General features: G+C 30.8%; 1 protein-coding gene and 1 long non-coding RNA gene across 4 annotated transcripts in view; one reads left to right on the top strand and one right to left on the bottom strand.

The window, feature by feature from the left end:
- The window catches only part of LOC118192022 (cell adhesion molecule Dscam1-like), a 1213535-nt gene extending 1204912 nt beyond the window's left edge, over positions 1-8623 (bottom strand). For all 3 annotated transcript variants that reach the window (XM_085823265.1, XM_085823266.1, XM_085823267.1), the window contains exon 1: positions 8161-8623. In XM_085823265.1, the coding sequence (XP_085679391.1) occupies positions 8161-8227 (67 nt within the window). In that variant the 5' untranslated portion in view covers positions 8228-8623. The remainder of the gene's footprint in view (positions 1-8160) is intronic.
- LOC146995307 (uncharacterized) overlaps positions 8006-15435 on the top strand; it is a 77101-nt gene continuing 69671 nt past the window's right edge. The window contains exon 1 of the long non-coding RNA XR_015042940.1: positions 8006-8083. This is a non-coding gene — a long non-coding RNA (uncharacterized LOC146995307). The remainder of the gene's footprint in view (positions 8084-15435) is intronic.

The raw sequence follows: 15435 nt of genomic DNA, 5'->3' as shown, positions 1-15435 counted from the left end.
TCATATGCCATCTGAATAAAATGCTTTCACTTAATGTTTCAGATGTTTACATGAAATTACATTCATGTAAACATTGAAAATTTAAAGAAATAAATACGATCGCACATGCAATAACTTCCTTTTTAAAGCAATACTGTATAAAATTTCTCATGAAATTAATTTTGTGCGTCTGAAATTTAATAGGGTAAGAATTTCCAATCATCGTTCAACATTTATGTTTTGCATATAAATTTCAGAAAATGGTTAATAACTCACACGCATTTTCTTGCCTTGCAAACACAAATTAATACAAATTAATTTTTATGAGAGCAAATCTAATTAGGGGAATAACGCAAATGTTATCTAATTTACTACTATGAGTATAATTTGTCATTCCGGGAAATAAGATGTTATACAAAACGGTATTTTGCAGTCGGAATCTGAGAATTTATTTTGAATAGGAAAAATAAACTGAATGCATTTTACAGGATTTAACACATGATTGTTATATTAACAAAATGACTGACAGTAAATTACTTTCATACGCATTTGATAGCCATAGCGTAATGCACTAAATTTTGTTTTTCAATTCTCCGTATGATATTGAACCACCAAAAATTATAAATTAAAATTATATTAGCAGAATTCAAAAATGTTGAACATTCTTAATTGGGTTAGTTAAGGTTTAATTGGGTTTACGTTAAGAATATTTTATGTGTTTTATCAGTATTACAAGTGATAAAAATTTAACTTATTGTGGCCCTAAATTTAAAAAAAATATATATTATTTGTTTTTGAAGCTGCTTTTCTGCACATTCCAGAATTTACCATTGCGTTATTCAATCTGTCATTTTCTAACACAATTTACAAACCTTACACATATTCTTCACGGTTAATTGTTACTCAATGAATTTGAACATCTCAAAAATGCTAATTAAATCACTTAAGTATTTTCTCCATCGATATTTGTTCAAAATATATTTTTCTTAATATATTTGATTACTTAATTCTTTTAAAAGCGTCAAATAAAATAATATAGTATTCGATATGTTTTTTTTTCTACGAGTTGTTTTTCTAATCATTCTATAATACTTACATTTTTTTTTATTTTCTAATTTCCAAAGAATCTAATTTCTGTGGAATATTTTCCATCAAACAATAGCTTCAAATTTTCGCAAGGCATAACAAATAAACGAAAAATTAAAGATAAAGACCAAATTATCTTCTCGGTTATAAAAGGCTGAATTTACCCTCCGTGTAATTAACATCTGAAATTTATCTTAATCCTATAGTGCTGTTTACGGCATAATTAAAATTCTCTGCTGTTCTTCCATGTGGTTATACACCCACGTTATTTTTTCGACTGCCAGACTTTCAACTTTCTCTGAATGATTAAAGTCTTAAAAAGATAGGTACACATAAAATTATAATCATCTCTTCTTTGAAAGTGGGGTAATTTAGGCTAACAAAAGTAAAGAAAATTACTCTGAAATGAAAGAAAATTCAGATTTTTATTTCCTACCAACAGTGTGCCGAAATCTTTTCGGGTTGTGAAAGTAGACTCTTTTACGTATACGACGGAGACCATTAAACTGGAACGCAGGTTGCTAGCTTGGAAATTCTTAGCAGCACTTGAGAAATTTAATAGAAACTGTCACGTACGAGTTTCACAGCTATGATTTTCTATTTCATTCAATAATACTGGATGAGACTTAAAATTTTCTCATTTTTTAACTCTATACAGCAGGCGATTTCTCTCAACAGATTGAATAACAGCTAGAAATATTTGTTTCTTGTTTGTTATTTGTATTATAATAATTATTTGTATTACCGTTATCATATTTATTTAAAGGCCAAGTGAAACGAAACGTTAAATCAATACTCTTGAAACCCTCAGGTTTTAAAGTTTTAAATTAATGCCCCCTGAAAAGTGAATTCGGATAATAAAAATATGAATAAATAAATTAAGAATAATTGTAATAATATTAATGATAGTTTAATATAATAATAATAAATATGAATAATTTTAAAATATTTGAAATTTCACTTCTGAAAAATGTATTAAAAACATTGTTAAGTAATAATTTATTTAAACGTTTTCATAAAGATTTTTTAAAACTTCTCAGCAATTTGCATTTCATTTTGCGGACCCACCAGCGGCCGAGCTGTAAAGTCGCTGAACACTGGTAATTCGATCGAGGTTCGAATCCGCGGTCTGGGCAGCGGTCTAGCCGTTTCTGAGGTTTTACGCATGTGGTAACATGTATTCGAACCAGTTTCCCTTATAACGTCCTCACGAAGGCATCCTACCCCTGAGGCAAACAGGCCTCGAGGCTTTGCCGTAATCACATGCAACAAAACGCTTTATTTTGTTATAAATTTTTTTGTTATTTTTTAATTCAATTTATAGTAATTTTCTAGCGATAGTATAATCTATTACTTCTCATTTAAAAATTTAAAATTTTGATATATTATTTGTAGAATATTAGGAATATTAGAATTCAGAAGGAATATTAGTTTCAAAACGACATTTTGTAGCGTTTCAGTATAAACGGCAAATCACTTTTTAAATTTTTGCTACCAAATATTATCTCCTTGTATTATACTTAAAGAAATTTAATAATGAAGAATCTGCATCAATGTATATATGTTTCTCGCATTGTGAAAAAACGACAGTACCTAGCGCCATCAAATTTTGAATTGTGCAATCTTCACCGGAACATGGGCGACTGGACGATAGAATTTTTAATTTCGAATTTGTTTTCCTTCTGTTTCATATTTTGTAAAATTTTAACGAATTTTTATTAGCAAACTCAACGATTTCATAGCGAGCAGTTGCAACACTGCACGGGGTAAAAAATACGGGGTTTCACACTACGCCTATCTGACAGCCAAAAAGGACACTGTCTGTCGGAAATTCGAAAGTTACCCTGTTTTAAATAGTTTTAGCCCAAATTCTCTCGAACGTGGATGCGTATGTAAATGAAAAAATGCCGCTTTAGGTGTAAAATAAAATCTGAAAGCTTTCAGAATGAAGATACAAACTTTTTTATATGTATCTTCATTTCGCAATCTGTCTAATAATTTATAATGAAAATTTTAAGGATGAATAAGTGAATACATAGATTATTACTCTATTACATAGATTATTACATTTTTAATTGCTGATATTGTATTATTAGTTGATGTTCTCAAATAAAAAAAATAATAAAAAACGAACCGTTATATTTTTAGCCTAAATGGGCGTTAGTCCAGAAAAGCTATTAGTCTCAAAATGGCATTTTGCATCGAATCACTTTAAATGGTTGTATCACTTTTCAAACTGTTGCCATCAAATATTATTCCTCTGCATTATACTTAAAGAAACAAAATAATGAAGAATCTACAAGAATGTATTGTTACGGTTTTTGCATTTATTTACCTATTTTTAGTAGAATACGAGAATGTTCTTGTGCACATAAAAAGCTTATAAAATCTGGAGGAAAACATCTCAATTCAGTTGTTTTATGAGTTGTTTAGAAAACTGTTGTTGTTTACTGTAGCGAATTCGCGGCGCTATTGGATTATTCTCTACTTCTCTCTGTGTATTGAATTGAGTTCTATTCAACGTTTTAGTAGTTTAAACATATAATTACTGTGAGATATTGCGATATTGTACTAATATCTCTGAGGAAATTTCAGAATTTTGTTTTTATATGTTGTGATAGGAATAAATTTTATTCACTTTTCATCGGACTTGTGCATTCAATTTACTACAAACCCGTACGCAAGCCACAGTATGTGTGTTGCTCGCATTGTGAAGAAACAACGCTACCTACAGTCACCACTTTTCGAATAACAAAGTAATCCCCCCCCGAACGTGAGCATCTGGAAGCTGGAATTTGGAATAAGTTTTATAATCTATTTCATATTTTGTAAAACTTTAACAAATGTTTGATATAAAAATAGTTTCAAAGTGAACAGTGCAACACTGTAGAAAATAAAATATTTTATCTCTAGCATGCAAGATTGTCTATGGGAAATTCAAAAGATGGGCTGTTTTTAAATATTTGAGCCCATGTGGCATTAATCCAAATGTTTTTCAAACGTGTATATATTTGTAAATGAAAAAAAAAAAAAAAAAAAAAAAAAAAAAAAACGCCCATTTGGGCGGGATATAAGATCTGAAGGCTCTCAGATTCTTTTTAATTTTTCTTTATCAAAGTTATCTCCACTTGGAAGATTTGATATGATTTATAAAAGATAACGACGCACATTACTCAGCGTAACACTAGACAATGAATTAAAAATAATATTTATTCACTTAAAAGATTTCCTTGGTGACTAAAATTTAATGTATTACAAAGAAACATTTTCAGATTATCTTTGCAAATAAACGATGATCAATGAATTTTAACACGTTGGTAGAGTCATCAGGTTATTTGAAAGCAGAAAAGATGAAAAATATGCAACCGCCTTCGCCGGGAATCGAACCACGGGTCTCTGGAATACCGGCCCAGAGTGCAGAACCACTATACCACAAAGGACGCTAGGAAAGTGGGAGAAATACCTTATAACGTTATTACCTTAACTAAGTTATAAGGTTAGTATCACATTGGTGTTTTCTTAATTGTGAAATATTTCACATTTTTTAAGTTTATTTTTTTATTCCATTTTTCAGTGGATGGAATGACACTGTAGGTTCTCTCCTTGGTCATCATCGATATGGAAGTTTTAGGTAGTTGTAATCCTCAACTCATTTTGTTGCATTAAATTTTAAACCCAAACGCACCTCCAATGAGAAAAACATCTTGAAAAAAAAAAAAAAAAAAAAAAATGTGTATTATCAAGCAATGGAAATAGGAAGGAAAATACTTTTCGGTAAGCCGGTTTTTATGAAAATAAACTGTTGTTCCTCTTTCATTTAACAGTGAAAAACCTGGCAATTTAGTTTCCCATTCTCATTAGTTTTTATCTTTTCATTGTGGACACCACATAAATTCCATGCACAACTTACTAAGTTATGCGCAATTTTGCTGTATATATTTTAATCCTATTTCCTCGAATTATTCTAACTTAATTAAACGATCCATAAAGGAAACTTGAAAATGACATCAAAAATTGAGAATTCTGAATTTAAACATCTCGTGCAATTTCTGTCATATTGGAGTCAAACTTCTTTGAAATTTAATTTCTCATGAAGAGTACAAAATATATATAAAACTTTATCATATGAACCGGGAGATCACATTTAAGGCGTGTGTATTTTTGGTGATACCGTTTGCAGTAAAGAAGGGTGGTGAACAACTAGCTGTTATAGCAATCTTATACACAAAATTTCAACGCTTCACGGCTTATCGTTTTTGAGTTATGCGAGATACATATACGTCACAAAAAATCCCTTTTAAATCCATTTTAAATATATTGACAACTAATTGGGGGAATAGGAATCCTTTTTTTTTTCCTTTCTAAACAGAAGTTATGCAACAAAGTTGTCCAAATGGATTCGGAAACGGTCTAAATGGACATTTCAGTTGAAATAGGATACCCGAAAATTTTTTCCATTACAATACTCCCTCTACTTCGTACAAGGAAGTAATTTTTTTAATTGCAATTATTTTTTTGTCATTTACACAATTTTTACATGCACATATACCGTAATATTCTACGACGCCATTTGAAAACCTCATATTATAACGCCTTACAATTCCTCTTTCTCTCTTTCAAATCTTTATATAACTTAGTAAAATTATAAGTACTTCAAGAAAACTGAGCAAAATTTTCCATGTGTATAGCACAGTTTGTACAAACACAACTTGGTTTAGTTTTTGCTATTATTAAAGTTTTATTATTCCTATAAAAAGTTTGGAAAAATACTGAAAAAGACTCACTTTTGGAAATATGAAATATTTTGGCTTTGTTTGTTATTTTAATTTTTCAAATCTAAACATTTTACCGTACAATACTTTAAAAAGATATTAAAAGTAATATTCTTTTTACTTTAACTCATTTCGGTAAATTGTGTAACTGTATAATGGAAAGAGTATACCAGAAAGTGTTCCGTTACAAAATGTGCATTTACTAAACTCCGAAATGTTTATGAAGAAATAGTATATCAGCTAGTAAGTTATTTTGAACTATTAAGGAATAACTAAAAATTGTAAATATTTTTAAATATATTAAGCTAATATATATATATATATATATATATATAAATATTTTTAAAGTGCTTTGACTTTTAACATTGTAGTGACGAATTATTATAGCACCGACAGAAAGCTACTTTACGTTGCATTTCAAAATATTTTAGTCCATCCCAATTACTGACGTTTTTGAGAATAATTTTCTTAAAACTATATGTGTTTTTAAAAAATATAAGTAATTTTTTCAAAATTTTTAATATACGTCTCTTTAAAATTCAAATACTCATTTTCGTGAATCGTATAAAAATATAATTTTATTTAGCAGAGTAATTCTAAGTAATCTTTTAAAGAATGTTTTTCTTGTTTGAGCAAGGTTTATATATACTTGATTAACTGTTACTGAATTATTCCTTACATTTTTTATTCAAAACACAGCCATATATTTTTGACTAGTTATTATTGAACAATAAGTATATTTTCTGCTTGAAACATCATGTGGGTTTTAATTGAGTTATATGATACAGAGTTATTTCTACTGAGATTTAAAAGTCTAATGATATAAATATATTGAATTTTATATTTAAAAATTGTATATGTACAGTGTTTAATATTTAGCTGAGAAAAGAGAAATTATTAGGAGCTTGTCCTATATTTTAACATGCTTGTACTGCATTAAAAATCTTCTGAGAATGAAGTTTACTTGTATGCTAAAAACATTTAGTGTCTGGTGGTTATTATTATCAAACGTTTGACACAGTAATTCAGTTCTATGGCAATTAAAAAAATTATACATTGAAAGAAAACGCAGTTCTATTTGATAAATTGGATTTTTATACAGCCTCACCATACTTAACTTCCTTCTGCATTTCCAAACAAAAGTACTGGCATCTATATGCTTTTGTAATGCTGACAAATAATGAGTTAAACCTCTTCTCTCGCAGAATCTATAGACTCTTTCCGACAGATGATCATCTATAAAATTGACCATTATTCTTGAGAATATATAGGCCCTCTCCCATAGATGATCATCTCTATAATTGACCATTATTCCTGAGACTATAAACATCAGTGCTGAATGTTTGGATAGTCAAGCTCTTTTAAATTGAATATCTTTCCAAACGGCAGGAACCGTCGTGGATTTTCGGCTTAGTAAAGCTCCCTTTTATTTTTGATTACAATAAAGCTTCAATTATTCGGATTATGTTGGACTAGAATCCATTCAAACATTGGAAACATGATGGTATTCAAGTTAATAACCAAGTTTTCCCGTCATTCTTATAATACAAGTTTTGGAAATTTATTTCTTCTCATTTTTTTTAAATTTACATCATTTAAGAACAAAGCTAAAACAATGTACTTCAGCAAAATATAATAATTTTCGCAAGCAGATTATAACTTTTAGCTATCATATTAAGTAATTTAATTATCATTTTTTGCATACCCATACACCTTATATTTATTTCATGATTTAATTAAAACCATGAAATTAATTTTCATTTATATAGGCCCTTAAAAGCTAAATACAGAATTATTATTATATTTCACTTATTAGAACTTTAATTAAATTAATTCTTACTTTGCATAGAAAAATTAATTTATTACGGTTATAACAAAGCACATAAAATCTATCTCTAATAAACTAAATTTAAACTAGTGCATCATATTTTGTTATATGTTTCTCTGCAGAATGCTATTATTTTCTTCTCAATATCCCGTAGCTGCTAATTTGCTAATTACTCTACAGCAATATTCGTAATGCGTACATTCTTTTAAATCGGTTATTAAGTTAAGGAAAAATTTATATGTATTGCAATACATTTTTTTTCTTTATGTTACTTAACTGAAATAAAAATTTAAAACATGCAAATATTAAATTAATAACAAGTATGATTTTTTTAGCTTACGCCCCGTCTGAAACAAAAAGGAAAGGCAAGATTAGATATGTCAAGATCTGATGCTTGGAGCTCCAGTGTATTTGCTCAGTAAATATTTGAAAATTTTCTTAACTTTTTAATTCTTAAATTTACTTGATTAGGAAAGTATAAATGCAATTATTTACCTGTCTTCACTGTCTTAATCCATAACATACTCAGAAGCAAAAGGTGCATATTCATGAGGGTGGTCATTTCAGCTCTTTCCTGTGGTAACCACTGAAATTTGAATACGTCACGGTTTTAGGAACAAGCAAATTAAGCGTTTCTTTAAAGATGGTTTATATGTGTAATTTGTTCACTGATAGAAGTTGTTACCCAGTTTATTTTTTTTGCAGAACTGCTAGTTTTGTTTTACAGCACAGAACTTGAATGCACAAAGTACTCTTTTCAACGTAAGCGTATATAATTTTCATAAATTACATGCGATGATTTTGGCGATATATGTGTTTGTAACTATTTTTACATTTGTAGATTGCAAGAAGATAGAGAGACTCCTTTACATGAGGTAAACAAACGGGGGTTAGATAATGTCCCGCACAAGTCTGGAAACTTCAGGAGAGAAGCTTTCACTCCTCACTCCTCGCGAGAGACCCGAAGCCAAATACTACCTCGTGCTCTTGATTCCATCGGATATTCTTCAGAAACGAGGAAGACCACACCTCCTGCGCCTTTCTGTATGCGCGGTCCGTATCTGAGTGCAGATTACTTCTAGCACGTGTTTTTCCGTCCCGGATCTTCTCCCAGATTTCTCCACGGACATCAGCTACTGAACTACCCTTAACTGCATAGATTTTGCGGACATGATTTGGGTTTATGAGTACGCCCCTATATATTTTCAAGGAAAAGGAAATATGCTTTCGAATATGGTGATTTATTTTTTTTTCTTTCTCTGTTTTCCTTCTTTCTGTTCTTGGAAGTAGTCTAAGATTTTGTAAAATAGGATTTTCGTTTGAGCCGCTTCTGCTGTAATGCAATTTCTGTAACTAAATCGTAGCAGACTGTTCATCTCCAGTTGATCCGCTCTTTCTGCCTGTACTTTGTATTTATATATGAGACAGAGATCTGCTTTCATGCATGCACGGATGTGTGGATGTGTGTGTATTGTACATTGGTTGATCACTTAAAACAGTCAAATATTTTTGGAGGAAGGTAGCTAAAACTAAGACAATGTGGTGCCTTTTATTAAGAAGTGAAATTGATCAATCAGATGAAATTAATGAGAGGCAAATTTTATCTGTCTGTAAATTGAGGCAGGGAAGAATGATGTAGTAAAGTACAAAGTTATAGAATATTTTGAAATTAATAAAAAAGACACTTTGTGTAAATTACGCAGACATTAAGCTCTAAACACAAACTTTTTCTGGTTTTTGTTACACGCCTATAGAAAACCAACAGCTCTAATGTAATATCTTATTTACAACAAAAGTAAGGTGCTTCAGAATTGCATAAATATTCATCTATCACGAGATATTCCTATTACAAATGTCGTTAAAAGAAGTTAAAAATGTCGTTAAAAGTTAAATGTCGTTAAAATGGAAGGTATTAAAAAAGAGGATGTTGAAATGCACTGTATTTGAAAGAACAGCTTGAAACTCTTTCTTCACCACCAGGATTTGGCGATCGGGGTCTCTAATCGTAATTTAAAAGGGAGAGTATATAAAGCATTTTCTCCCTAGTTTCAGCATGCCTTCGTGGTGTAACGATAGCACACTCGGCAGCAAAAGACGTTTTCTCTTAATATACTCAGTGAAGTGTTTTGCTTTATTCCATAATGAGATGGGTTTAATCTTCCCACACTTTATAGAACTTAGTTCTTAAAATTAAAACAGAAAAACAGGTTCTTTTAAATAAATCTATCTCTTGGTAATATTCCGAATTTTGTTTTGACTTTTGTCAAATTTTGTTTTGACAGAAAAGCACGAATACATAACTACTGCATAACGAATCAATTTACTATTACAATTTTTATTTTAAATCCTTAGAACATTCCTCTGAAGTTTCCATTCCTGAAACACTCAATTTTTTTTTTTGTTATCTACGGCTCTAGAGTTTTACTTCCTTTTATTGTCTGGAAAAAGTAATCTAATTTTACAGTTCACAGAATTGCACATCATGGTTATTTATAACGTTCTAATTTGCATTTGTATTTTTTCCTCTTAAAAATAATGAGACAGTAGTGATTATTTCCAAATTTTAATTAAATGTACAGTCTTACTTCACACTTAGCATAATATGAACATTTTACAGCAACAGTATTTTAATCACTAGAAACGATCGTAAATGCTATCTTGGTGACTTTCTTGACTATTAGTATTAAAAGGTCAGTGAGTTTAAAAATGGGACAGTAAAAACGTTTCCTTTAAATTCCTGCAGTTTTGCAACAATAAACAGATGAAACAAAACTTCCTTAAGATGTACTTACATGCATCACAATTAATATAGTGATGGAATATTTATCTCTGTTAATTGTCATTTCAATTAATCTTCAAAGTTATGACATTTATTTTTAACGCTACGATTTTGATTTTTCTGTCTTTCGAAACATGCCTCAAATATTTTCTTTTTTTTAGTCTTTTTTAGTATTTGTCTTTTATGTAAAGTCTAAATTTAAAGTTTTCAAATACTGATCATGACTAATTTATAAGGAATATCAATTATATGAATTTATATGTAACTTAAGGAAAGGAGAAAAGAAGAGGAATTAAAACTACACTTGATGTCCATGATAGAAAGGTAATTTCCCACACCACGCAGTTCATCATCATCGTAACATGAATGTGAGAAAAGGTAATTTCTTACACCCCGCAGTTCATAATCATCGCAACATTAAGCGTAATCGCAGAACTGCATGTGCGTATATAAACACCGGTCAGACTGGTTTCTATATACGCAAGTGCTGTTCTGCGATTACGGTTAATGTTGCGATGATGATGAACTACGGCGTGTGAGAAATTACCTTTCTCACAGTCCAAAACTAACTTTACATCCATGGAATCACGTGTTTCTCACGAACTAAAATTTTGTGGATTTGAGTGGAATGATACATTAACATCTTAACACATATATACACAAGGAACAAAACAAAGTAACTAAATAAGAACTAACTTAATACAAATGAACTAAATTAAGAGCACTGCATTAAGTATAAATCTGTTGCAGAAAAGATTTTAAATGGTAATAATATCTTACAAGGAGAGTTCAAAAAAGAATAATAATAATAATAATAACTCGGAAAATAATATTAAAATAACTTTCAGATTAGAAACATTTGTGTCATCCTGAGACTGTTCTGGAGTTACAGGAATTGGTGAATGCATAGCTTCAATACTCTTCTCTGTCGTTACTGATTGTTTTCAAGCTGCTCTTACAGTACCTCTAGATAGTAGGTAATATCTCTGTATAATTAGATTATATCGATGTATGTAGTTCTGGCTTTGACTTTTTTTTTATTTCTCTTTAGTACTCGGAGCAGCTGGGTGTATATAGTGGACGATGGTATTTAAATTAGTTTTATTTACATCATTTGATAGTTTACAATTAATACACTTGGGAATCTTGGCGTTGAATTCTGTAATATTATGGTGTCTTCGGCAAAAAGCACAGCAATTCCTGTATCTGCAGTTTTTGGAGGGATGTTCGAAGTCTTGACGTTTGTAGCATCTTCTACCTCCGAAAAATGCTATTATTTTGTGTCCTTCTTCAGCCACTGTGAAAGGTGCCTTGGATCATTAAAATTTAGAATATCAGTGGAATGCAATCTGTTATCCATTTGATGCCATGATTTATTTTGTCGTCCAATATAAAGGAAGGTGTCATAGCCGAACTTGTAATTTGAAAGGTCTGTATTAATTAATTAATTCGTTTGATTACTTCATTTTCTGCAGTATTTCTAGATAAATTGTTGATGGTACATTTTGGAGTTATTTTGTTGTTGTTGTCTTGTTCGTATTACATGGAACAATGGTTGCCAGAGCCTACTCCAAGAAGAGACTGAATTTCAATTTTCCACCTCAATTTCGAGGAAGAGCACCTCGGGGGGAGGATCCAGGGGTTCTCCCACCCCTCTCCTCTTCCACCAATCCCCACAAGAGGACTTTCGGCTCGCCGCATATTTAGAGTGCAGGCATGCAGCTATAAATTTACAAACATCTATGTCTTCTCAAACATTCGAACCCAAGCGCTTCGATACCGTAAGTGGGCTCCCCTAACCACCATACCGTCTGGGCGACGTGGAGTTCTTTTGTTAGGAATTTTTAAAGTAATTAAATGATAGATTTTTGTCATTATTTTCTAAAGCTGAATTGGTTTTAGAAATGACTTCTTTGAAAGAACAAGAGACTACTATTCCTCTTTTTATTATGAGTAATTTTGTTGATTTTAACTACACTAGGAGGAGAAGAGGAGGAAACGTACCTCCTAGTACTTCTTTAATAGTGTGCTGTTCTTTTTGCGATATGTGACCTGTTTCTGTGATAGATACTGGTCGAACCAGTTAGTTGTATGGTCGGTCGAAGCAGTTAAATCGTTCATACAGGTAAAGACTGTATTGCTACTTAAACACTTTATGAAAAAGGAGTGGCTCTTTATTACCACTTTGATGCTTGCGTCCAAGTACTGAAGAGTAATGCTTCTGACACATTTCAGTTGCCGACGACTGAGCAACTGCATGACAAGTTTGTGTTCATTAAAACTGAGCCGATATATTTTATTATGGATCGACACCTTTTTTTTTAAATTTCTTGTCTTTGACATTTTAACTGCTTCGAAAGAAAAGCCTCTAATTTGAAGAAGCAGACACTGTATCACATTTGTTTCATGCATTTTTACAAAGAAACACCTGTTTCTCAAATCAAAAACTCGAGCAAAGACTCGAGAAATAAAGCAAGTAGAATTAACTACATGCATTGGATTGGATTATTCAATTATGGCAAAGCACACGAAGGCTATCTGCCTAAAGGGAGGGATGCCTTCGTGGAGGACGTTCTAAGGGAAACTGGCTTGTATACATGATACACATGGGGAAAACCACGAAAACGTCCATGCAGTCAGCCTGTTCGCGGGATTGGAACCTCGGACCGAACTACCAGTGTTCAGCGTCTTTACCGCTCGGCCGCTGGTGGGCCAACTACATGCAATATGTAATTGTTTTTCTATTGCATTTATAGATTTATTTGCTAAGAAATGTAGATCTGCTTGTCTTTCATATTATTTAAATTAAGTTATTATTTTCCTTAAAGTATGTTATTGGATGTATCACGCCTTTATATTATATGAAACCAAAGAGAAAAATTTAAAAAAAAAAACAGTTTTTATAAATAAAGCATAATTTTACTTCGCTTAAAAAAAAGCGATTTGGTGAATTTAAGCTCTGGATATAGGGAATAAAAGTAACCTTAGTTTTCTTGTTATTTCAGTTTTTTAATGTGACCAATTTTACCAACTCAGTGCACTTAATGGAAAAATGCTGTAAATAATTAAACTACTTAATGTTGTTACGAACCATATAATATTATGAAAAGTTAACAAACAGAGATAAAATATATGGTCAGAACTGTTACATATAAAAGAAAATCCTAAGTAACTGGCTTCTAGAGAGTGCTTTGAGCCAACTATCATTCACTTTGTGTGAGTCCCAAGAGCACAGAAATTGCCTAGCCTCCCTCTCTTCTTTTTAGGAGGAAAGGATGGGATGGAAAAAAAAAAAAAAAAAAAAAAAAAACAGAAAGCTTAAGGATATCTACAGAATAAACTGTTTTGTTCATCGCCTTTTGATGTGAGGCCCATACAGAATTTTAAAGAATCTCTGAAGCTACTTTTTTCGTTTAGAAAAATCTCGGCATTTTTCAGAATACAAAGAAATATTTTCACTTTTATCTAAGTTCCTCATTTACCTTATCTGTTCTGAAATTTAGCAATATGTTTGAATTTTTTCGGTTCATTTAATTTAATGAACCGAAAAATTTAACAGATTTCAGAGAAACTTCATTAATTATTTACATTTATTATTTTAATAATACATCGCTTTAATGTAATTGCATATAAACGATTTGTTTTAATCAAACTAAACTATCTTCTTTGTTTAGTTTTGGTAGACTGAAAATAGCAACAAAATTATAATTTTCTAAATATGCATAATTAAAACTTCATTTGACAGATTTATGATGAGAAAAATAAAAGCATGAATAAAGAGATGAAATAAATTTATTTTGACCTCTTAATTTAATAATAATTCTCTTATTAAATTTTATTTAGTAGCAATGAAAATATATTTAAAAATGCACAACATTCCTAATTTTTATTCACTTTATTATTCTTAAAATCAATTATCGGAAATTTTAAAACGTTCAGATGTGCATTGGTCTCAGTTAATCCCGGAGTTCTTTAATTGTAAAAGTAACGCTGTTAATCTATGACCAAAGATTAGAAGGATCATGTCTAAAAGCGGTCATATCAAGATGCTTCATTGACGTCGACAAATTACCAAGATACGACTGAAATATTGTTGCATGGGTACGGGTTCGTAATAGATTAACCGCACAAGTACGATAAAAAGTTAATAAAATTCGTTCTTATCACAAGAGAAATGTAACAAAATGCTGGATTTTTCCTCACAGATATTCGTACAATATCACAATATCACACAGTAATTATATTTCAAACTACTAAAACGTTAAATAGAACACAATTAAAAGCACAGAGAAAGCTAATCCGATCTCATAATTACAGCAGCTAAGGGAAATAACAGCAACTCAGTAAAAAACTGAAGCGAAATATTTTTATCCGGCTTTTATAGCTTTCTAATCTGTCACGAGACGCTTCTGGTAATTTCCAATTTTTCGACGTTTCTAGAAGGCAAACGAGTACAATTACGAGATATGTATATATTAAATTCGCGTGCTGCTGTATTTTTAATTTTCTGTCTAGCTTTCTCTTAAAACGCGCTGCATTGCACAGGGAAATAAAACAATTTTAATTACAATTGTACTAAATATAGCTAACTAAATACAAAATCCGTAACAATATTTTATATCTCCACTGCGTTGTAAATAAGTGAGAAACGTTACCACGACCACATCGCAACTTTCTTGGATCAGTTTACAGCCCTTTACTACGTCATGTGCTTCTTAGGCTTTAGAATGTGCTGATCTAACTACGCCTTTTGCTTAATGCTGTATTAGAACAAGCCTTTGTGAGAAGCTACATTATAATAGTAATCAACAACATAATACAAAAAAATACTGAATTAATTCTAGTGAAGTTGTTTCTAGTGAAGTTTCCAGTAGGCCCTAATAGCATTTTTATTCATGAAACAAATTAATAAACTTTAAAATATGTTGATAGGTGTCTTGTGAAAGTAGCTGCAGTTATCATATATGTTAAACAGCTGTTCTACGTGGTAT

Source organism: Stegodyphus dumicola, chromosome 9, assembly GCF_044657685.1.
Source record: "Stegodyphus dumicola isolate Sdum_Otavi_A_Nest chromosome 9, ASM4465768v1".
Lineage (NCBI taxonomy): Eukaryota > Metazoa > Arthropoda > Arachnida > Araneae > Eresidae > Stegodyphus > Stegodyphus dumicola.
Note: the sequence above shows the minus strand (reverse complement) of the source record. Positions and strands in the feature narration are given on the sequence as shown.